Raw genomic sequence first — 26,263 nt, forward strand, 5'->3', positions numbered from 1 at the left:
TGAGGTTTAATATTACTGAAATGTCACCATATTTGATTTGTGCTTGGTCATATGGGTTTGGAACAACATGAGGGCAAGTAAAAGTAAAAAAAAGTAAAAGTTATGACAGAACTTTACATTTTTGGGTGAAATATTCCTTTAAATTTAAGGTAGTAGTTGAGGGCCACCATCTAGCTACACATCCTTTAATAGAATTACACGTACTGTAAGCAATAATTACATATATCAAATACTTAATATAAATGCATAGTCAAGACACATAATATAAAGTGTGACAAGCTCTCCTTTCTGATCAGATGGGTAAATACCAGTACACTTATTCCTACTTTAAGTGAGCTCTATAGTGCACCAGTGTTCAGTTACAAATACTGCCTCTGAATCAATAATGTTAATGCTGTTGATAATGGAAGTGGAAGTTCATCTGATGCTTCCCCACCATAAACTTATCTGCAATATAGAGAGTCCTCAATAAGAGAAACCATTGGATAATATTTATTGTACATTCACGGCATAGTCACTTATTGAGGAAGTATACACAGTATACTTTCACTGTTCCTATAATATGAGTTAATGATGGACTAAATGTCAAGCACATTAATTATTAACAGAATTTATGAAAACGTGAAAAACAGATAAGGATGGAGGAAACGAAACTCTTCCAGATAATAAAGAACATGTAACTTTCTCATCCCAACACAATGGACTCATTGAATAATCTAAAGAGCATCTTTATCAGACTTCAGACTTTACATTTTGTGCCAAAATAATAATAATAATTTTGTGCCATTATGGATAATTATTAGGATGCAATGTGATATTTGGTATCAGTAAGAATTAATGAATAATTAGTGTTATAAATACAACTATGAAGATGAATTAAGGCTATTGATTTAGCGTGATCATTTAGTGTGATTTTTTTATATAAAAAAATAATGTGTTCAAAAATGAATGCAATTCATCATACCTCCTGACCCATATGTAAATTATGTGATGAAAGTATTTTTCTACCATCGGAGAAATTCAAGTAATTCAACTTTATGCTTTATGAGCTGCGCCAGCAGGGGGCAGTCAGCGTACCTCAAGTGAGATGGTCGCACATGATATATTCTTGATATCTGGACAAAGCACAACAGAATGCAGTGATTTTGAGATGTGTCTTGAGCTTCAACTACTATTTAAATTTTTAACTTGACGTAGCGCCCTAAAATGTGGTGTTTATAATGCTGAAAATCAGTGTGATGCTCCAAAAGCATCCGTCTGACTTGTATGTACATAGATTGACATTAATAATAGTGCAGATGGAACGCAAGAACAGGAAAGGTTGACAAACTCAGTTGTAAAATGCCTTGGCTTTAACTATAGGCTTATGTTCAATGATATGGAAATAAAACTTTATGACTTCTAAAGACACTTTTTTTATTGTCTAATCAATGCTTTATTATCTGCCAAATATATTTCAATCTGATATTACATATATATATATATATATATATATATATATATATATATATATATATATATATATATATATATATATATAATGTATTCATAATTATTTGAAATATTATGTATTATTTATTTTGAATTATCTTTATATAGGAGCCTTTCTCAAAAATATTGATATATTGTATGCGATTAATTAATCGTCAAGTCGATTGACAGCCCTAATAAGAATAACACATTAATATCACACAAAATCAGACACTGCAATACTAAAGTGTACAAATGTTTATCATCTTTTAATTAAAAACGCATTCTGCGTCATTAAAATATGCAACTGTTTTTTGAAATTCTATTTCAAGAGGACCAAGTCTTGATGCCATTTAAAAACACATTTGCGGTTATCACACGTCCTTTGATGTGTTGAGCAGAGGTGACACAAGTTTGAGTTCAGAGCATTTCTCGATCCCATCATTTCCTGTCATTAACCATCCCTCGCTGCATAAAGGCCAAAAAACTAACAAAAAAAAACATACACATATAGAGTAAATAGTGAGAATGTCTTCATTCCAAATGAACAGCTACATTCAGATGGCATCTATGCCCATGGTGGCCAGAGACATCAGCCACAGATCTTGTCCTCTCTCGTTCACATTTGTTCAAATTGCACTCTTCATAGTGTAGTTGTATGCAGCCACACAGATATCTTCTGTTTGTATAACATCACTTGAAAACATTCCCCCCTTCTAACCCATTACTCCTATTATATACCATCAGGATGCGGGAGGAAAACCTTAGCGTTATGGCAACCCAGCAGAGCTTAATAAATTCTTAAAAGTGTCTCAATAACATGGAATCGTAACGGTTGCACAGGTAATGACTGAAACATTTCCGCAAAACCAATTTCACACTTTTGTGCTAACACAGGGAAAGAGAGTTTGATGACTGCCATCTCTCTACTAAAAGTACATTTCTCAAAATGAGGCAAAGTTCAAACAAACTAACCATTATAAAAAATTAAAAAAAAAACATCTTTTTCAAATGAAAAGGTTCAAATTAATTTTGCAAGTTGTTAACAGAATTTAAGTTGGTGAAAGTTTATCCAAAGAAGAACAAAAAAAATAGACACATTGCTATTAGCGACATGTAGCAGGACCCACTTTTAACATTATGTATATATTTTTTGGTTACAGAGTCTCTAATAAAAACGAACATTAAGAAAATAGTCCAAAAATGATCCTCCGTTTAGTTGAAATCCAATGAAAAAGCCCTATTTTTTTTAAAAGCCTTATTGGCCTTTAATCTCTCTGTTTAAGATTTCAAACTCTGACAGACACTGGTAGGTCAACACTTTGGTCTGCCTTGCAGACAAATTCTCTCATCACAAGAAAATGGAAACAAATATGGAGTGTGTAACTCCATAATCTTCAAAATAACAAATATTAGGCAGAATCATCACTATTTAGTTTCCCTTGCCAAAACCATGGACCTCTCTTGGCTTTGGCTCCAGTTTTCTAAACCTGAGGCTTTAAACCAGAAAGTTGGGAGTCTCAACATCGGGAGAAGAGCTGGAGCTAGTCAGATCAAAGGCAGTGAGCGTTTGAAGAGAGAAGCCTATACAGATTTCCACTCTAGAATAAAGAATGGCCAATCCCGAATTGAAGAAATCTTAAAAGATCCTCAAAGATACTGCAGATAGTCATCCATAGATCTCCTCATGCCCCTAGCGAGGCATTAGTTTATCACAGGTGTGGGGTTCTGCGGCAATGGTGGGGTTGTGGGAGGCTGGCTGATGATCACCTGAACCACATAGTCTCTGGAGATCTTCAGGTCTTCCAGCTTCATCTTGTCAGTGAGCGGTCGGCCCGAGAAGAACCAGCGCTGGGTGCTGGCCGCCACACCCTCCTGGCCCTGCAGACGCCGCTTCATCTGGTGGACGCTGTCGCTGGTGCGGACAGCAAGGCGTAGATCCCGGCCCGTCGAGAGACGCAGGCGTAACTGACACTCCTGGCCCTCACTGGCTGTAGCTTCTGGGACCTCAATGGTCTCCAGCTCACTCTTCTCCTCGATCATGTTGACAGGAGGGGAAAGGCAGTAGACGGGCAGCTGGTAGCGGTTCCCCAGCTCATCGTAGCATTCAGTCAGAGCACCTGGAGATGACATTAAAAAAAGTGTTACCTCAGAGTACACCTTCTTAATTGGTGAAAGAACATATACTCATTCAGTATTGTACAGGTATCAGTCAGGCTTTAGAAAAGAATCATAGCACAGTTGCTAATTTATTTATATTTTATGTCAGTTATCTGTACACATGTCAATTATATTTATAAAACCATCGATTCGGATTCAATTAAACAGGAAATGCACATAGGATGATGTTATTCATAACATCCAGACTGTATAAAGTTATGCAATAATTGTAACACACTGTGATAAATACAAAAAGCACTATAATATGAATATATAGTAAATATTTAATATGAACATACTAATGTTAGTCAATAAACAACATATAAGATTATGAAGCACAGAATTTATTCAAACCGCCAGACTACCGTGTAAACATATAAATCTGCATTCACACCGCCAGCTACTTTGTCGCTGCATGTCGCCATTCGCTGGCGGTTAGGACGCTAGAGATGTGTATGGAGAGTCTAAACAGCACTGTTTCATTACAATTAATTTTATTATTAAAATATTAGGATCACGTGAGCTCTACCATCTTCTCTAATATTGGCTGACGCTCCCGAAAGTCCCTCTTCATTGGTATAAAGTGAAACATTTCTGAACTTTGTAGCGTCGCTGAACATGCCCACATCCGGTCGCCAACGGTCGCCGTTGCTCGTGTTGCCGGAAGTAACAATGAAGTAATAAAATATATTTAAATGTCCAAAAAAGTCACATTTGGCAAAACTTTCAGATTTCCCTTGCCAGTGACTGAGTAGTATGTGGTGAAGAAGTTTAGCACCAAGAAACTTTCACTGAAATTTGCAAGTAAAAGTTTGTTTTGGTTGTGTAATGTGTCCAAAGATGAGATCCATGCTATCCATTTTTAATCAAATAAGGTCTCTTCTAATAACCTTTCTGGTCTTTACAGTTTGTTGTAGATAAACAACAAAAATATAAATATTTAATTATAATTACAGCACAGATGCGGTACAAAATGCGCTCAACCAAAACACTTCTGTGAGAGGCTCACTGAACTGCTACTATTCTTAAGAGACAGTACCATTTTAGTGTTTGTTATCCATATCAATGAAAATATTTTTTGAACTTTTGAAACACTTGACTGAAATGTTTCTCTTGATCTTAGATATCTTTTGATCTGAAGGCATACGTTTAATGTTTGAAATTAGTTTTATAGACACAAATATAATTGTACCACCATATTAATTTATTTCATTATTAAATTAAAATAAAAATGTAAAAAAGTTTCTGAAATTGATGATTTGAACCAAATAATAAAGAAAGGCAGCCAATAAGTGCCCAACATAGATGGGAACTCCTTCAATACTGTTTAAAAAGCATCTCAGGGTGATTCCTCAAGAAGTTGCTTGAGAAAATGTCAAGTACAAGAGAACAAATTCTAGGCAAAGATTACTTTGAGGATGCAAAAATATAACACACTTTTGATTTATTTTGGATTTTGTTTAGTCACAACATAATTCCCATAGTTCCATTTATGTTATTCCATAGTTTTGATGACTTTACTGTTATTCTAAATGTGAAGAAATAATTATAATAAAGAATGAGTGTGTTTCAAAACTTTTGACCTGTAGTGTGTGTGTGTGTATATAAATATATATAGACTTGGTATGTAAGCACCACATACTTTTTACATTTTACATTTGCATTTACAGTGTTGAATCTTTTGTTTTCTTGTTAATCCTACTTGGGTAAAACTGGAAAAAGGAATACAGGCACAAATCACATGATGAGCACCGTGACAGAAAGGCTCATTGTGGAATCTGTCGCCCTTTAAACCAAAGAGGAAGTAAGAGCAATGAATCAATGGCAGTGGGACAGGGTTCACACCATAGGAACAATAAGATTACATCACTGGCATCTCCCAAAGAGGAAGTAATTTATGTCATTTAATCATGGTGAGCTATACCTCCTTGGAAAACATTGGAAATTACTATGTATTACACATGATTACAAAAGTATGTTAGGAATGGTTTCAGGTGTGTGTAGTTTCAGTAATGAAAACATTTAATTCATAACTTCTAATACTAACCAATGGGCTGATCAAGGCTCATTATCTGTGGTAACCAGATAAATAATTACAACTCTTAATATATATATATATATATATATATATATATATATATATATATATATATATATATATATATATATATATATACTCTGCTCTTACATGAACTTCTGTCACTGCGCCGAGGTTAATAAAGGTTCACTTGAAATATGAAAGTCACTAGAAATGAATCTCTTTTGCCTATTCGGGGATGTGCATTCTTTCAATTCAACATGAATCATGCAACTCTACATATTTTAATTTGCTGTGAAAAATTCATGGTCATTCCGTTTCATACATTCAACTTTGATTTGAGAGAAAAACATAAAAAAAACAAATATGGAAGACTCTTGGTGGACAAAGGACTTTTTGCTTGCAGATGGATGAAAACAGCATTCTCTGTAAAGTGATGGTGTCCTAGATATGTCACTCACAGCGAAGACCAAATAAGAACATAAGGGGACAAGATTACACCGACATAGGATTCCTTATATTTGAACCTCTTCTTAAACACAATCTAAAGTACCCCACTCATCCCATTAATGTGTCTTTGCCAAACTCATTTAGGCAGGTATACAGCCTGTCAAGAGCTGCTGTGCCGGAGAACAGTGTTTGCTTGATAACTGCTGTAATGCAATCCTTACAACAATAGCTAGATGGTAAAACTTACCTGGTCTCATAGAAAAAATGTTACTGTAACGAAGTTTTTGCAGAATCTCGCTGAAATGTGTCAGAGCGCAATCCTTAACCCAACGCAAGTGCACGTTTCTCAGCATTGCCGCAAGGGCCGCTATAGTGAGATTATTGTGAACTGTCCCTTTCTAGGGTAAGTTTTCTCTTTCAAGTCAACAACTGTCATGGCAGATCCACAGTTTGAAGAGAATATTGCTGAGCAATTAAGTATATTTATAGCTACTTACGTGAATAATGATGCATCCAGTTTAATGGCACAGATGTTTGAAGGTAGATTTATCGGCCTCTTAAGTACTAAGGTTTGTTCCCACCACGGTAATGCAAGAAGGCTTCTAATGCAAGGTTAAGCATGTTCAACTGAATGCTGGCAATGCGTTTGCCAAGCAATCTCATCTGCATACACGTACTTGTTTTTTTTATTTTTTTTATTTATCCTTTATTTAACCAGGAAAAACCCATTGAGATTAAAAATCTCTTTTGCAAGGGGGACCTGGCCAAGATAGGCAGCAAAATTACATCACATCATTACATACGTACAAAGACACACAAATGAAAGCCAATTATGCACTTACAATGAAATCTCAATAAAAACATTGACATGTGAGGGAGTCCAACTCAAAGCATCTCATTCTCAACTTAAAAACACTCAAAGGAATCAATTTACTAAGTTTTAAGTTGTTCTGCAGCAAATTCCATGTAAAGGGAGCAGAATAAACAAAGGCCTTTTTACCCAGCACAGTACTGACATGTGGGACAGAAAACAAGACAACAGCCTGAGAACGGAGAGAGTAATGACCAGCTCTTTTTTTCATAAGAAGTGAACATAAATAGGATGGGAGCACACCAAGAATAGCCTTATATATAAATGTATACCAATGACAAAGCCTCCGTGTGGCCAGAGCAACAATGTAGAAGTATTTTTCGGCCTTAAGTTATCATTAAAAATGAACGAGATTTTGACTTCCAGAATCAGACTGTTGTGCTCTATGAGCGAAACGGAGCAGGATTTAGCAGGGATGTGCACAAGTAATCGACTAATTGAATACTCATTATACACTACTAGAAAATCACAAATTGTCAAAATTAAGTAAAAATTCTTGGATGTTTTTTATTGATATTTCTATATTTTATTTATTGTGGGTTTATTGTTTTGTTTAGTTTTTTATTTATTATTTTTATTAATGCATATTGTTAATTTCATTTTTTCCAAAATAAGTTAGCTTGTTTTAAAACCGTTCTTGGAACATTTGTGAATAAAACAAAATATAGATTTCACATAGCTGCCATAATTGTTTTTTAGTGATCGATTACATGTTTTTGTGGGTTAGAGTACTTGACTACAAAATTATTCAATAATGCCCATACCTAGATTTTTTAGAAGTGTGATATGATGGAAATATAAACAGAGCGATTAACTAAATGTAATTTCCCTCAAATAATAAAGCATCACTTGATTATTCGCTTCGTGAATTTGTTCAGGGTTTAAATAAGAACATCCTTTTGGTCGTCTTCTAAGGATGGGACTGGGTTCCAATGTTCTGTAGTACACTACGTATCATCTGAGATACAGAAAAAAGATCAGATCAGCAGTAAGTAGACCCTATGATGCTTGTACAGAGTACAACAATTGGGATGATGCAATAGCATCATCCCAATAAGCCACAACTATCTTGCACATGCAGATCTGCCATACAGCCACCCAAGACAGTCACATGAATAAGACCAGATGGCTCTGAACAATCACCAAATCAAATGTATCAGAAGAGCTGTGGACAAGCTGGATAATTAAAGTGGTACACTTGGGCTTTTTACAGACTCTTTTGGTTTTACTGCTGAAAATGGCCAGATTTACTAAACCATTAAAATAGCTTTGGAGAGCCTTTGAAACAGTTTTGTTTTGGGTTGTAGATGTACTGGTTAGGTACCTGTATAGTGAGTGCCATTGTGATTAAAAATGTTTAGGTTAAACCCCAAGAGCAAGACTTGCAAAAACATGACTTCAGTGTGATACTTGAATTGCTTGAAAGCTTGAATTCCTCTGTTGGACAGTTACTTATTACAGAATTTATGTATAGTTTAGGAGGCATGACTACTAATCTTTTTTATTTTCATCAAAAATTTTATAAAACAAAGGTTTAAAAAAGCTAAAATCTGAAAATCATGCTAATGAGCATGATTCTGTGTTAATGTATTAAACTCTTCAACTCTGGGACATTTTTGGGCTGCTGCCGGCAATTTGTTTTTACAATCAAATGTAAAAGCTCACCATTTACACATACAGTGGACTAATTTCCCAAAATATTTAATCATTTTATCAGTACAACTGTGGAAGTTGTAGCCAAGAAAAAACACAGATAACACATGCTCTCCTGTCATGGGTATGTTAGTATTTTGGATTGAAAGACTTTTATTCCTTTAAATTAGGCTTTCAAAAACAGCCTAAAATACTGTACCCGATCTTAACATTTTGTGATAAACGAAGACATTTACAAATTTTCCCTCTTTGATAGTACTACGGTCCAGTATGAGAGCAATGGGTTAAATTTCCAATAAGGTGAACAATGACAAACTCTCATCGCTATAAATGTCGCAAAATACTACTCTTCACATAAACCTGACCACAAATATTCAAAGAGTGCAAACGAATTGAGTAAACCCCTCGCTGTTCACTCAGAGGTTAAGAGAAAGTGGAGGATGGTTACAGTCTCTGTCCTCTGACCTTTTCGCTGCATGGGTAAATCTCTATAAATACACCTGCACTGCTCTGCTGAGTTCAATGCAAGTCGAACAACCACAGAACCTGTGCATGATAGAACCCTGCAAACACCACCAGGCTTCTGCATGTGAAGGGACGGGAGGGAATTTCTCCCATTGTTGAGATAACTGAAGATGCTTGCTATGACTACATCACTGAAAAAGTAATTTGCTAAGCTCTACTGTTTAACATCACCAGGTTGTCTAATGTGGTAGGGGGTTTATAGTTTGGAAAGACCATTATGGGGTATTGTTTTTGGTGAAGAGACTTTGGTCTGTTGCAGACCACAATGAAGCACTGGTCTTGTGAAGCATCTATGCTTGTTACCGAATGCCATTTACTGTAAATCAACTTGGCAGCAATTTCATGTTTGAGTCCCTTATCCTAGATGTTTAAAATGCAATTATAGAATAAAGCATCATCAGTATGAGCAATCACTTAGTAACGATCATGAAAATGGTTCAGGGTTTCCACACATTTGAACAATGAATTTCCATGACTTTCCAATTAACTTTCTAGGGGGAAGTGATATTCAAATTCAGCAAAATGCATTTAAGATATAGTCATCATTTACTCACCCAAAAGACTGTTCTTCTTTTGTGGAACACAAATGGAAATGTTAGAATGACAACATCCATCACCATTCACTTTCATTGCATCTTTTTTTTGTACATTGAAAGTGAATGGTAATTGAGGTTGTCATTCTATCATTTCCATTGTTTGTGTTCCACCAAAGGAAGAAAGTAATTTGGCTTAAAAACAAAAAGGAACGAGTAAATGGTGACAGTTCAAATGTTTGGGAAAACTATCTCTTTAATTTTTTAAGGGCTAACCAATCTGAACATAGCAGCGATTCATACTCTGATCAAATCAAAATCCTGGATTTACATTCATCCGATCACCTAATATAAAATCTCTGGTGGAAAATAAAAGTGGGAATGATTTGGGGGGGATTGAGGTTTGATTCGCAGGAAGGGGTTGATTCAATCTGCATGCGTCCTATTGAGCACACAACTGTGGTTAGTAACAGTACAGTACGTTTTTCCACTCGGCTCTCGAGAGATGCTGACAACTGCCTTAAAGAATCTCCAGCTGCATCTAGACAGATGTAGTCAATGAGAACCAGAGGGAGGCAAGTTGTTCACATAAACCTCCTAATGACATATTTTCACATCTGAACAATGGCCAAACATAATAGGCTGGCTCCTGAGATTGTGCAATTACAATTAGTGACAAGCACAAATTATCTTGGGCAGGGAATTTAATGGGAAACTCTCTAAGGAAATGACTGTGCGAGGTAAGATCACTTTCATAATTAGCATACATTAACAATCATTTTCGGCTTAACTATTCCTTTAGTGTCATTCCAAACCTGCTTGACTTTCTTCTGTGGATTGCAAAAGCCTACATTTTGAAGACTGTATCTTTTTGATACAATTACAATTAAAGGGGACTGAAGATTTGAAGCTTCAAAAAGGATGCAAGAGCACCATAGAAGTGATTCATACAACTTGTGCACTATATTCTAAGTCTTTTAAAGCCATTCAATAGCTTTGTGTGAGAAACCGACCAAAATTGTAATTGTTACTAACTGATAATCTTTCTTTCCAGTGAGATTTTAATTGTTGACTGGAACATTAAGTCAGGGAGCTTGAGAACTTGATCGATCCAATCCTGAATAAATTATTCAGACTGGATCAACTGATTCATTGAAATGATGTAACTAAAAAAAAACTACTTGTTCATTGCTTTATTATCTCTCATTAACTCTCACCAAGGAGAGATTTTCAGTGAATCGAGACGTTCTGATTAACATTTTTTATAGATTCAAACAATAAACAAAGAAAAGAAAAACATATATACACAGAATCAACATTTAACCCCCACCAACACCCCTACCAATCCCTGACCCCCAACAAACATTCCTGTGATCACATATCTGAGTATATACAAAAGAGGAAAAAATAAATAAATAAAAATATATATACACACACATTTATAACTATACCTCTCACTCCACTGCTCATCCCCGAGAGCTCTCCAAGAACACTAAACAACTGCCCTATTTCCCAACAAACGCATCCAAGATCACCGGTCTTCTAGATCAGTGTTTCCCAACCGGGGGTACGTGAGCAGTCCCCAGGGGGTACGTGGGATGATTCTCAAAAGACAAAAAAACATTTTTTAGCCATTGACTATTCTCAAAACATTATATAATATAATATAATATATATATATATATATATATATATATATATATATATATATATATTATATACATTATAATCATGTTATAATATGGTCACCCTGTCCTTCCCGCCAAATGTGCTTGTCCGTGGACGCTGGCTGTGTGGCAGCGCAGTAGAGTGACCATAGCAACAGGCAGAGAGGCTAGCTTTGAGTAGAACACTAGCTAGATATGGATCAATGGCTAAAAAAACGCGCCGTTCCAAGCAGCAGCAGTGCTAGTGGCAGCTCAAGTGAACCCATGGAAAAAAGAAAAAAATAAGCTGATAAGTCAAAGTACCGGTAATTTCATGAACAGTATGTCGTTTCCGGTTTCACGTCCACACCTACTGAACCGCCTCAGCCGCTGTGTTTCCTCTGCGGGGATGTGCTCTCTAATAATAGCATGAAACCAGCCCATTTACAACGACACCTAAGTACCAAGTTGTTGGTTCTTGGTTGTTTCCAAGACACAGTTTCGTTCTGTGATAAAGCATTTTCTTCCTATGCTTTGGAATTCAAATACATTAGTGACTTTTAAATCTTTTCTCAAAACATTTTATTTTAGGATTGCTTTTACTTGATTATTAATTTTATTAGTTTATTTTTGTATTTAAAGTGTGTATTTTTCTCTGTTGTTATGTTTGCCTGTAAAGCGCTTTGAGAAAGCAACTTTTAAAGGCGCTATATAAAATAAATGTATTATTATTATTATTATATAAAATGTGATCTTTGTTTTTGTATAATTGGTATGGACATGTGAAGATGTGAAAAAGTCATACAAATATTGAAAAAAGACAAGTATTATATTATAAGAGTTATAGGAAGTAAAAATATAATAATTTACAGGTAAATTCAGGTATCACCTAAAATTTACACCAAATCTAAAAATCACACCAATCACATGCGCTTGTGGGGGTACTTCAGGCAGGATAAAATGTTTTGGGGGTACAGTACCCTAAAAAGGTTGGGAACCACTGTTCTAGATGATGCTTCATCGAAAGCCGCCACCCTCCCCATCTCCATGTACCAATCCTGAAATGGGCGCTCCAGCCAACTTCCATCCCTTTAAACACACCTCCAAATCACATGTGTTATGTCCCTATCTTCTGATTGGCATCGCCAGCAGGTGTGTGTGTCTTTAAGACTAAGCCTATTCAATCTAGAGATGGTCCAATAGAATTTATGTAAAATCTTGAATTGCATAAGATGCACCCTTGCTTCTCTAGATGCAGACTTTACATTGTTTTTTATCTTAGCCCACACTCCCTACTCCAATACCAAGTTTAAATCTTTCTCCCATAATCTCTGAAGAGAAGTTGAAGCTTCATCCCTCAGACTGAATTAACAGGGAGTAATACACCGATGCCTCATGACCTTTTCCAAAAGCAGTAATCACCACTCCCAGAGTATCTGCTGCTTAAGTGGGGGGTATGCTACTCTCAAAAATATTACAGAGCAGGCGGTGCAGCTGTAAATACCTAAAGAACTGAGATCTGGGACTCCCAAAAAGGATCTCAACACTCCACTCTCATATAGGTCACCGAGCGTAGCAACCCCCCTCACTATCCACTCTGACCAGTAGAAAGGGGACTTATTAATACATAATTTTGGGTCCAGACATATGCTCGAGGCAACATTTAAATAAATGTCCAAATGAAACACTCTGGACACTTTTGTCCATACCGAGTTCAAATGCAAGATAACGTGGTGTAACTTAACTTCTACGATTAGTTTGATAAAAAGGCTTTGCAATAGCGAAATAGGGGCAAGAGCTTCCTGTTCAAAACAAAACCAGGGAGGGGCTCTCTCAGGTGGAAGCAACCAATGAGCCAAATGTCTGAGAACGAATGCATAATAAAACAAAATCTTGGGTAGGCCTAGCCCACCTTTGTCAATAGGACTATGCAACTTACTGAAATGTAATCTGGGACATTTACCATTCCAAATGAAGGACTTTACTATGCTATCAAATTGCTTGAAATAAGAGAGGGGGGCATCTATAGAGAGAGATTGTAGCAGGTAGTTGAATACAATTCATTTTAATAACATTAACCTTCCCAATCATAGATAGATGTAATGAAGCCCACCTGTCCACATCGCTCGAAAACCTTTTCATTAAAAGGTCAAAATTGAAAATGATTTTGGGAACCACTGGTATAAATCATTCTTGCCCTGATGATTTCATGGACTGCCATGGAAACGTGAGAATCATTTGTGTTGGTCTAATACGCAGAAGAATACAACTCATAACTGTAGTGTTTTTAGTTATTAATTAATAAGGCAAGTAAACAAATAGCTAAAACCAAATTACTGGCAAAAGTGACTTTTGTGGATTCTAACAACCCCTGGCATGTCACGTTGTAATGATGGCAGACTGGAGAAGACATGATCCAATTGCAGTTTATTTGTTTATTAAAACCATTTTTAGATGAGCCTTTTTAGATTTTGGAGTTTGACACCACCTGTATGGAAAAGAGCAGTGGGAACATTCTACAAAATGTTTTCTTTTGTATTCCAAAAAAGAACAGATGCTCAAACAAATCAACTGGAAACTGCCAGAGGACAGAGAATGAAAAATAAATAGAATAGAAAACTGATTGCCACAAATTGGAAGGTTAATATAATGGGAAACCATAGTATTTACCGAAAACATCATATCTGTCTGTCAACACGAGTGTCTGCTTGGTATCAAAACATAACCGCTTATCAGAATCAGAATCTGTGTCATGAGCCTCTTACCGTGTGGTAACGTTATGCTGGCGCCATCAATAATGGCTTGAGCAAGCTCATGGTCATTGCTCTCAAAGGCCTGTGTGGCTGCTTTTAACGCATCCCAGATTTCCTTACGGCCTTCAAATGCCGGTGCCGTGTCCCAGAATTCATCGCGCTTGCTGCGCAGCTGACCGTCGGTCATTGGGTAGTCGCTCTTCCATTTGGGCTTCTCTCTCTTCAGGGGCTGGTTTCTCCCCAGTGCAACTGCAAAACAACAAATCAACATGACACATGAGGACAATCAAGACAAGTACCATTTCTGTACGCAATATGTATGTGCAAAACTTCATCTTTTTAAAATCGACTACTTTTGAATTGCCTGAACAATTAATCAACTAGTCTGTCTTGACTAGTTGGAAGGAAGCTCTGTACAATTAGGGTCCACCAAACCACAATTCGTTTCTTAAGAGGTGTTCACACAGGACACATATATGCATTCAAAAACAGCTAGACGGAGCGCAACAGATTGGAACAGTCTGCTGGGATCTTGAGATGATTTTTAAAATGGTTTTAACTTGATATACTGTCTTAAAAAAAATTAAAGCTAAATTAAACACAGCCTGATCTCCTGAAAGTTGCATAACTGTGACTGGAAGTGGTGGCTGTATTACGCGCATTAACATCATTTCATGTATCGTGACAGTTTTGAGCTAAAAGAGAGTTAAGGGCTGGGTGATAAAACAATATTGGCATTAAACAAGAAAACAAATTCCTTGATATCAATGATAAACATTTGAGTCATTTTCGATATTTAGCCTATGTTCTACATAGACGATTGGATCAGGTGCGTGTTGCTAAAAACAAAACGTTTGTCAAAGTTATACACACAACTAAATAAATAAAGCACAGTCCTGAAATCGGCGGGTTAGGAATTATTAGCTGGCTAGCGGCTACATATTCCTGCTGTCATATAAACCAGCATTAAGGCTAGGTAGCCGATAGCTAGCACCTAGCTAACCGGCTAATATGATATCACTGAGCACCAAACAAGACAGCACTGACAATGCAATACAGCTATCGACAGAACACAACAGAAACGTATTAGTTAAACATTAGTTTATGATCGGTAGAGTGTCACATCCGCTAATTTTTTGACACAGGCAAGAAAGTATTTCTTCTTTTTGTGTTGTTAACTGACAGTTGGCAATCCAGCTTATGTGACACGTTGGTTGACGAATCGACTCGTCGTCCAACAACTAGTTGACTAGTTGATTAGTGGGGTAGACTACTAAAATTAATATTTTAATGGTGGTTGTTTTAAAGGGAGACTCAACTCAATTGAGAGACATAACTTCTTGGAGAGCGTTTTTGCATGATTATAGCTTGCTGTGCTTAAAAGTGAATAATAGTCAGCACAGTAAAATCTCTGCAAGAACTTTCGTCTCTTTAATGCTTTAAGTTCAGTCCATTTATGCACCTTTGCTGTTACAGCCATCAAAGCGCAGCATCAAAAACAATACAAGACAATCACTGTCGGAAGTTAAATCCTCTTCTGTGAGTAATGTTCCTCACATCCCTATTATGGTGCATTATCACCACTACTGAGCTGGAGTGTCACAAGAAAGTCTTTCACTGGAGTCAAACATCTGCTGAAGAGGATGAAATTTAATCGAAAAGAGGTCACACACCTTATGTAGGATTAAATCCTAAACTACTTCAAATTAAAAGTTAGCTTACCTTGTGGAGTTTACTAGTAAACAAACAAGTTATGTTTACATTTATTTTTGAGGTCTAACAAAGGATACGTTTGGCCATATCATTCTTCTTCCATCAGAATATGTGTCAACTCATGCTCTTCAGGACTCATACCCCAGTGTTTTGGAATGCATTCACAAGTGCAACGCTCTATCAGTTGAGCTACCATGCAATTTGATTACATTCGAACAAGCTTTTAAATAAAGTTTGTTATTTAATGCAAATGTTTTGTATTAAAATGTATTGCCTAACATGTCATGCGCTACAGTAAAAGTGTTCTGATGTCATAACATAATATTGTGTGAGGAATAGGGCATAAGAATTTGTTTTATGAACAGATTAGCTGTTTTTTACTCATGATTTAGGTGAAAGGGAATAAAAGTTGTTTTAGCACCTCTTGTGTTTATTTCACCAGGTAACTGTGAGATGTACAATGAGCAACGTAAAAAATTATTTGACAACAATAACATGGTTCTATGAGACCAGGCGGAGTAGCTATAGCATAATAAAGCTATAAAGGTAATGAAGTACAGTAAAATTACTAAAACCCTCTTAACCATGGTGAAAATTACTGTAATGCTGGCTTCTCATTGCTTATTGGTTTTATAAATGGTGGTGTCAGCAGTATGATGAAAGACACCACAAAGACGGATACAAAAAAATGTATTAGCCTAATAATAAAACTATTTTCCGCCCCCAAAAAATATAGTTCATTATCCTAGCAACAAGATGTTTATGGTTCCAAATGTTAGAAATTTGGTGCATTCTTACATAATTCGACTGATGTTCGGTAAGGGTGTAAGAAAAAAACACAGATAGCACATGCTCTCCTGTCATGGGTTTGTAGGCATTTTGTATGGAAAGACTTTTGCTTGACTATTGTAGAGATGACAAACTGTCACTGTAGTGTTTACCTCATTCCACAAGGCAATGAGCTGTCATCAAGCTATTGATGATCACATGTATGTGACTTTATTTTTATATATATCATTTTTTTTAGATAATTAAGTAACTTACTTTGTTGTCCCAGTGTGGATTTGCACTTTCAGAGAGTTCAATAAAATATTCAAATTAAATTTTGGTTGCATTTGTGATATAATAAATATAGTTGATTGCATAATATAGGCAGATAATCACAGGCCCCTGAATCGAAATCAAAATCGTATCGTGGCAGACTTTGAGGTACTGGTGTGACGCTCCTATTCTTCCCACTCCGTAAGGGACTCGAACCATCGTCTCCTGCATGGGAGGCGGGTATGCTAACAAAGAGGCTAAAGGTCAGGAAAGTGAGGCTTATACACTTTGTACACCTATCTATCACCTAGCTACCGTTACACTCACCCCCCTAAACCTCACTCCCCTCCAGGTCAAGGCACCACTGTGACGCTACTGTTCAACCCACTCCGTATGGGACTTGAACCATCATCTCTGGCATGGGAGGCGGGTGCGCTAACAAGGAGGCTAAAGACTACAGGCTCTAGCATCAGTCGCTAGTGCACCTCTAGAGGTCAGGAGAGTGAGGTTTATACACATTGCACAGCTATCTATCAGCTGGCTACCCTTACACTGGCAAACATCGGATCGCTAGCTAAGAGAATCGATACAACATTGTACCGTGATGAAACTGCCAATTTACACCCCTAATGTGCTGTCACAGGTGTGCATGTGACAGCTATTTTACAGCAGCTTTAAACATGGCTGATCCAATCAGAATTTAAAGCTAGAACCATCGATTTTAAATATACATATTTGAGCTGATAACATATGGTAGAATCTGAAATGTAATAACTGCAGCAGCATGACTTGATATCTATGTTTACAAACAGACTAAGAGAGAAAATAGAAAGAGTGAGTTGTAGGAAAAGTGTACCTGAATGGTATAAATATGTCTCCAGATAAATGCAGCATATTAATAGCAAAATAAACACTGGCACTGCATATTATGTTACACTACATTACTAACACATAGCTTCAATATAAGAAAGAGGAGGCAAACAAGAGATATTTGAAGCTGAGAAAAAGTGGAGAGTTCAGAGGGTTCTCAGGTGCTGCTGTGGAAAACATGCCACATCCATGGTTTAGATACACAGCTGAAATCTAATTGATACCAGGCTTAGGTCAGAAGTCTTAACTAGCCGAGTATCTGGGAGGCAAGCCAATCGTGAGCTACCTCCTTCTGGCTGTCTTGGTGGGTTAAAATAATGACGTCTGGAACAAAGTTCCTTTAAGGCAAGTTCGGTCACTCTGTGAACATATTGGTAACACCTCTGGGCAGCAATGTTCTAGTTTGGGCGTTTTCACACCTGGCTCGTTTGGAGTGTTTGTTTTGGAACTTGGTGCATTTTCTCACTTGGTTTGGTTAATTTAGGCATATATGAACATGGCAATCACACTTAGATCCACACCAAATCAATCGGTCCGAGACTGCCTGAACGAGGTTGACTCGGACCGATTGCAAACTAACTCTGGAGCTCTAGCTTGCCTCCCAGATACTTGGCTAGTTGTGGCTTCTGATATAACTGAGATCATAATATTCAGACATAATCTTTGGAGAACTCATCTGTAGATCAGCACTTCTCTGTAATTCATACTCAAAACATGGATTTAGCCTTTTGACAACTTTATGATTTTAGATTTAGAATAGAATCCTTTTATTTTGGTCACACTTTATACACACAGTTTTTTTGCATATATACAGTGAAATGTATTAGTTTTCAATATCCCAGCAGATAGGGTTAAGGGCCTTGCTCAAGGGCCCAACAGTGGCATCTTGGTGGTGCTGGGGCTTGAACCCCCAAACTTCTGGTCAGTAACCCTGAGCATCAACCGCTGAGCCACTGCTGCCCCTATTTAATAGTTGTTTACTAATTCCTGAGGTAATTTTAGTATGATTGTTTCGCTCTTTTTGATAGAGGCAGAACACGAGTAGGATGGTGTTAGCAACTTTTTGACAAATACGTTTTTTTTTTATGTGGCTTTACTCTGCTGTTTGTGTGTGTATGTGTGTGTGCATATTCATGTGAGCGAGATCTGTGAGAACAGGCACATTTCAATGGAGAAATAATGCAACTAATCACGGATAAAAATAACCATGACAGACACTTTACAACTCATATCCATCCGAGTGACAGATCATTTGTATTTGGAGCACAACCTCTAACTGGCGATGCTCGAAAATTCTCTAAAATTTGAAATGGTTGAAACATTTTTTACAGGTATATAATATAATATAAGGTATATCAATGGATGAGCTTAATCCTAGAATGGTGAACAAACATAGTGACCAGTAAGGGGACAGCTTGCTCACATGTGACTTTGATTGACATAGTTTTGGTCTGTTTTGAAATGTTGCCTTGTGAAAGCGAACCAAAATAAGAAGAAAATGCAACATTGTAACAATTTAGTCCCTGTTTTGGAACAAAGCTAACAGTCTACAGGTCTGGAAATGTCCTTAGACAAGTAGTTATGGAAGTACTTAACTGTTGCATTATGAAATGTGTTTTATAACGACATAAGTGTGAACGGCCCGCTTCTGCGTTTATTTCTCTCTTTCAAGTCAACAACTGTCTTGGCCGAGCAACAGTTAAGAGAATTTTGCCGAGCAAGTAATTTCAAGTCAATATGTTAATATATGTCAAGTTAATGACACAAACCTCATTGAGTACTGATGTTTGTAACCGCCACAGTAATGCAAGCGTATGCATACTTGCATTAAATACATTTCTGGCATTTGTGTTAAGCTTTCTCCAACCCATTTATACATAAGTGTTCGTCTCTTCTCCTTATAACATCTCTGGTCTGAAAGCAATGAGCGAGTACATTATCAGCTTAATTTATCCATTTCTCTCCCCCCTATTTGGTCTCCCTATTTGGAATGTCCAATTCTCAATGTACACACTCAGTCCAGGTGGGCAGAGGACGGATCCCAGCTGCCTCCGCGTCTGAGACCACCGCGGAGGCACAGCGCATGTGGAGGCTTCATGCCACGTCACGCCAAACAAGCAAAAAAGCCATCAATAATTCAGTTCTAGGAAGTGAATCAGTGTAGCACTATATTTATGACCCAGAAACTCCAACCATAAAGAAAGACACAGAGAAAAAATATTTCCACAATCCTGAATAAACAATTATTGTCTGATATTGTGACTTCCTAATGCAAAAGAATGCAAATGAACACTGTTAATATAGTTCACTGCTGAATGTTGTGATTGGCCAATTGGCCACCATACCAAAATCACCACACACCCCACAGAGAGCAAACCACCTTATAGCGATCACGAGGAGGTTACACCGTGTGACTCTAACCTCCCTAGCAACCAGGCCAATTTGGTTGCTTAGGAGACCCAGCTGGAGTCACTCAGCATGCCCTGGGATTCGAACCAGCAAACTCCAGGAGTGGTAGCCAGTGTCTTCACCACTGAGATACCCGGGTCCCCCCCAAATTCACATTCACTGTTTTTGAACATTCAGCCATGATTATTGCATTTTAAAGACAACTGTAAAGTTTAAAATAGCCCAACTTTTTAAAACGAGTCTTGAGTGCCCTTCCATCTGTTGATTCAAGAAGGTCTTCAATATGGTTCCATTTCGTTGCGCTTCATCTAGCTGGTAGTACTCCCTTGATTTACATAAGAGCGCATCTAATATAAACAGCCATTAAGAAATGCATTCAATCAGGGTCAGGTGAAACCAAAACCAGCCTAATTGTACAGGACTCCCTTAAGGCCAATTAGTCGACTGGTTGTTCAGGCAATTCGCCAACTAGTAGATTTTGAAAATATGTAGTTTTGCAAACGTTGTGCCCTCCACTTTACCATTCAGTCCCACTGCTATGCCCTTCTACCTCCTGTTGCTTTAGTCTATTCCCTTAAAAATGCAGATACATGCATTAGTGTCATTTTTCAACTGTCTGACATGCTGAACCCTTCAAAAGCTTACAAATATACTGAAGACATACAGACTCTCAGTGAACAGCATTGGTAGAATTACCAAGGGCTCAAGTGGTTAGATCAGAGAGCCTGAGGAGCATTTGAGAAAGAGATATTTATTGGGTAAAACATCTGGCTGCTATTATAAACACAACCTTTCAGTCTGGAATGCAGAATGCAGAACAAATGAGGTCTGGTATAACGGTACCCAGCTCTGGATGGAGCAAGGCTGCTGTAGTCAGTGATGCCTGTGTGTTCATATGCCATTCAAATGGTCAACACAAGAAAAACTCTGCAATAGATTTGCATAACCAGTTTTTATGACCTAGGACTTAGGATTAACGGGGATACTAAATTAGTATTACTTGCTTGAAGGTGAAGTGTGTAATTCTTTGGATGTTAAAGGGATAGTTAGCCAAAATTCTCAGAGACATTAAAACTCTGTCATCATTTACCCACATAGCCTGACATAGCAACATTGGCTAAACCAACGCCCTGTGTTTGGGGTGGGACAACCAGGTTTATCTGACCAATGTAAGATGGTGGAGTGTTCGGAAAACCAGTTTGAAAACTTTTGTTGGAATTTTTCAATTCCGTTTGTTGACACACTTTGCCAAACTTACTTAACTTTTGACTTTCTATTTAGTTCAGAGCTGGTGTAGTCAATGGGATTAAGATGTAGTAAGAGTTTCAGTTATAAAAAACAAAAACAAACAGCTATCAATAATTCAGTCCTAGGAAGTGAATCAGTGTAGCACTTTCTTTATGACCCAAAAACTCCAACCATAAAGACAGAGAAACAATATTTCCACAATCCTGAATAAACAATTATTGTCTGATACTGTGACTTTCTAATGCAAAAGAACACTGTTAAAATAGTTCACTGCTGAATGCCGTGATTGGCCTATTGGAATCTAGTATTCCATAGAGCTTTGTGATAAAAACTGATTAGCAAAGCAGTTAAATGAAAAAAGGAGGGGAAAATATTAAAAATAAATAATTAAAATCGAAATCATGAGATTAGAAGTTTGCAAATTCCACTTTGCCATTCAGCCAAATAGCTGTTGTTGTGTGGCACATTCATGCCCACACAAGGCATATGATACAATACACGCTATGATACTCCTCAGTCAAATGTTGATAGGTTGTGTTGCATCTGAGTCAAAAAGAGGCACTGATGTTGTTCTAATCCTCAGAGAATCATTATACACCGATCAGTCACAACATAAAAAGCATCTGCCTAATATTGTGTAGGCCCCCCTCGTTGGTGCCAGACGAGCTGGTTTGAGTATTTCTGTAACTGCTGATCTCCTGGGATTTTCACGCACAACAGTCTCTAGAATTTACTCCGAATGGTGCCAAAAACAAAAAGCATCCAGTGAGGGGCAATTCTGTGGACGGAACTGCCTTGTTGATGAGAGAGGTCAACAGAGAATGGCCAGACTGGTTTGAACTGACAAAGTCTACGATAACTCAGATAAATGCTCTGTACAGATAGCCGCGGCTGCTCCAGTATGTAGCGGCGAGAACTCTACTACGGCGTATCCCGCCTCCTTCCTGGATTTTCGGCACCAGTGTAAAGGTATTAATGGAAAGGAGGAGCCGAGAACCGGCTTGACAATATAAATAATATTTAATATAAAAATAAACAAAAAGACACAAACACACACACATAGGATGGACAGCTGCCGTAAACACTCTCTCTTGCACCACCATCCGCAGTCTGCCTTTATCCCTCTCGGAGGCTTGATTAGCCTTGATAAGGGGCCGGGTGTGTAAAATCACGACCGGGCCCCGCCCTCTGCCTTTTCACATTCTGACTGCTAAAATAAGATTCTATTCAGATATTCTTAGCATGAGTTTGTTTTAAAGTTATTTCAATTGAAACAATCTTCTACATACTGTATTATATATCTCGGTAAATTAGCTTGACAGTTTTCTTTCTTGTGTTGACATAGCATATTTCCTACAGAAACAGGACTTTTGAGAGGACTGGACATATTAGGGCTCATGCCTTCTTTTAATTCGCCAACAGCCTTTAGTTTACATCAAAGCCACAAACCACGGTTTGCCTCTTGCTATCAAAGATAACAAACATAAACTACACATCATAAAATTTGGATTCTGATTTCATTGAGTCCTTCAAATCCACTCATAGCACATTCAATATTTTCCTTTTCATAGTCCTTTCTATTATTGTGTAAAAACCAGAAAAGACTACACAACGGTCCTAATGCGATTTGTCAACAAATCACAAGATTGTTAGGTCTCACTCCATTACCAAGCTTTCACCAAGCAGAATGACTCTAGTAGCAATACAAGTAACAATACACTTTGACAAATTGCAGTATAAATACACAAAACAATGCAACAACAATGATCCTCTATTCAGAGAAAAAAAAACTAATTGTCTCTAAGGGCTATGGAGTGTGCCAGCATCTGTCAGGGCACACATATCTCCATGTTGCGGACAGAAAATCTATAGCCTTATTAACATCACAGTTCCATTTCCTGTTTAGTAAATAATGCACTGGTGTCAGTAAATTGGACGGGTGCCCACATTAATCTAATTAGTTAGAGAGCCACCATGGCATTTAAAAGTGATGCCATTATTTAAGTAAATTGGGCTGGTCGTGAACTGAGCACATAAACTTCTAAGCTGTGGAGGAAGTATGTGAAGAACAAGGAGTGCATTTGTTACTCAACTGTCCTCATACAGGTTACTGTTGTATGTTTTTCTACTTGAAATCTCAATTTACTTAAAAAATCCTTTCCAATGCATAATGTTCTATCTAACTATATATCCATCCAACCATCCATTCATCCATCTACTGTATAATATATGTCTATTTTTTCTATTATTATTGAAAATCAAAGATCAAAGGAATTTGGGGAAATTAAAGCCAAGCAGACTTTATTTTTTCAAAAAGGCAGGTATGGGTAACTTTCCTGAAAACTTCTGTCAGCCAATAGATTTTGGAATTCATATTTCACTTTAATTAGAAGCACATTTTCAAATGAACACCCTCACGTTGTTCCAAACTCATGTGACTTCCATGGATCATAAAAGATGTTAGGCAGAATGTTTGCTTCAGTCACCATCCACTTTTATTGTATGGAAAACAATCACATCTCATTTAGTGTTCCATGTCAGAAAGACAGTCATATATGTTTAGAATAACATGAGGGTGAGTAAACGATGACAGAACTTAAATTTTGAGGTGAACTATCCGTTTAACATTAAAAGAGTAACCTAGCCATTATTATTAAGATATCAGGCATGCGTTTCACGTTCATCTCTGTGGCGACCCAAAAATCCAGGTGAAGCAAGCTTGGAATGAGGTCTATTGTACAGGGCCGGCTCCAAGAAAACAAAGAAGAAGGGCTAAATAGACTGCATGTGGTTACTGGACGTGGTCCACAGCATTCTCCCTTGAAATAGGTACAAGAATGCTTAAACGGCCATAACAAAAACTAAACTTTAAATTTACGAGAATTAAAACACCTGAGAGGCATTTGAACAAGCCTGTTTTACCTTAACAGAAACAGATTTTCATGTTTTTTATAGTGGAAAAAGGCAGAGCCCACAGATTTAAGTTGTGAGGTTTGTGAATTAAATTTTGAAATACATTCAATCGTTTTGTTTAAATGAAATATCCACACATTTACAGACAGTATAAGTTTTATTGCTATTTGCATTTTATTATTGGACAAAATAATTAAAAGATACAGGGAACTGTGAGGAGAGGTAGAAAGTAAAATGGGAGCACTTTAAACATGAACTTTGCACGTCTTCTGAGCCGTAGTACTGTTTAAATGAGCAGCCTATGCTAGTATGCCATTCCGAACATAGCCTCTGTGAGAAGCATTTGTGTGAGGGGGTACTGACATCTGGGAACTATCCGCGCAGCCAGGACTCCACTCAGGATGGAGAGAGACTCAGATACACAAATCCAAAGAGACAGAGAAAGAAAGCGAGAGGAAAGATGGCAAGAGAAAAGAAAAAGCCTGATGCAATTAAGTCTAACAACATCGACCAAGGAGCTCAGGCTGTCGAGACTCAGCCATGACTTCATACATGATGTCAATAATTCAATAAGGACTGGCAGCAGCTTTATGTCTCGTAGAGGCAATCATCTGTCATTTGTGTACATTCTAGATTGCGTCATGTACTGCGCAAGACAAAAAAGATGGCAGTGGAAAGAAAACAGTGGAAGAATAGTTCTCCTTTCAAAAGCCAATTTCATCAGGATAGCATTACAGATGGGTCGAATCGCACAACCTTTGGTCAGTCTGGCAGAGGCGTCTTGGATGAGCATGCTCAAGTTTCACCTTACAAAAGTTCAGAAACACCCGACATGAGTCCGCTGAACAGCAAGCAGACTGCTGAAACGTTACAGATTACAAAAATATCTGTAGCAATAAGAGTTAAGAAATCAACTAGAATCATGATACAGAAAATGATTCAAAAGCGCTAACCCTTATGTATTCAACTTTGGCACGTGTGCTTAAGATATTATTTATATCTCAAAGAAATAAATTAAAAACCCATAGACTTACATTAAAGGAGGAACCTTAGCCTATATCTACAGACACAAATGTCATAGAAACTTGGGGGTTTTGATTGGGCCAGTAAGTAACCACCATGAACCATCTAACAACATGCTAACAACCACTAAGAACACCTTAGCATCATCACAGCAAGCAACACTCAATATCTCTTCAGAAAATGCAAAAAAAATTAATTTCTGTGGCACTTATGTCACCAAACTTAATGGCAAAAATAATGAGTTTCCAACAAGTTTCCCGGTCTACCGTTGGTCGTACAAACAGCAACAAACTGATTCCGATGTTTGCTCAAACGGTCGGCACAAATAGCAATGTTGTAACAGCGCCACAGAGTTTACACTTTTTCATGCGAATCAACCTACAAAAGTCTTATTTATGGTTTTCTCTGCATATAGCTGGGACATCTCAAAAACTAAAAAACATCACCTTTAAGAATCTAAAATTTCTGCTTAAACTTCAAATATGTCCCAGTTCTTCCTTTCTCAAGATCTGCCTTGCTGTCGTTCGAAACAAATGCAGTCCTTTGTGGCATTACTACCACCATCCTTCAAGGAGATGCTAAATAGATAATATCCAAATCAAGCATTGCGAGCTGTGAAAAATGTGCAGCCCTTAAGAATACAGTTAACTGTAATTTTAGGAACTGCTCTGGGTTTCATCTAAAGCCAGTGCCACACTAGCACTTCATATGTGAGCTTCATTTACACCATCGTTAATCCCTTGACCGTCGGTACTCTCTGCTGAGATAATCATCACTTCACAAACAATGTCCGGATTGTTTGAAATACTTATGGCAGTTGGTGGGAAGGGAACACCAAGGCAGTGATCAGTGAGCTTCAGGGGGCGATGTCAAGTTCATAGATAAAGGTGATGGTTTTCCAGATGTTTTTCAGAGGACAGAAGCAAAAATAATTTTTGCTGGAAAAG

General features: G+C 37.4%; 1 protein-coding gene across 1 annotated transcript in view; it reads right to left on the bottom strand.

The window, feature by feature from the left end:
* Positions 1-1,656: 1,656 nt before the first annotated feature.
* The window catches only part of LOC127628168 (ubiquitin domain-containing protein 2), a 35,264-nt gene continuing 10,657 nt past the window's right edge, over positions 1,657-26,263 (bottom strand). Inside the window, exons 2-3 of the mRNA XM_052104895.1 lie at positions 14,112-14,348; positions 1,657-3,590 (exon numbers count right to left, since the gene is read on the bottom strand). Coding sequence (XP_051960855.1) covers positions 3,175-3,590; positions 14,112-14,348 — 653 coding nt within the window. The 3' untranslated portion in view covers positions 1,657-3,174. The remainder of the gene's footprint in view (positions 3,591-14,111; positions 14,349-26,263) is intronic.

The sequence above is a fragment of the Xyrauchen texanus genome, chromosome 34, assembly GCF_025860055.1.
Source record: "Xyrauchen texanus isolate HMW12.3.18 chromosome 34, RBS_HiC_50CHRs, whole genome shotgun sequence".
NCBI classification, from domain to species: Eukaryota; Metazoa; Chordata; class Actinopteri; order Cypriniformes; family Catostomidae; genus Xyrauchen; species Xyrauchen texanus.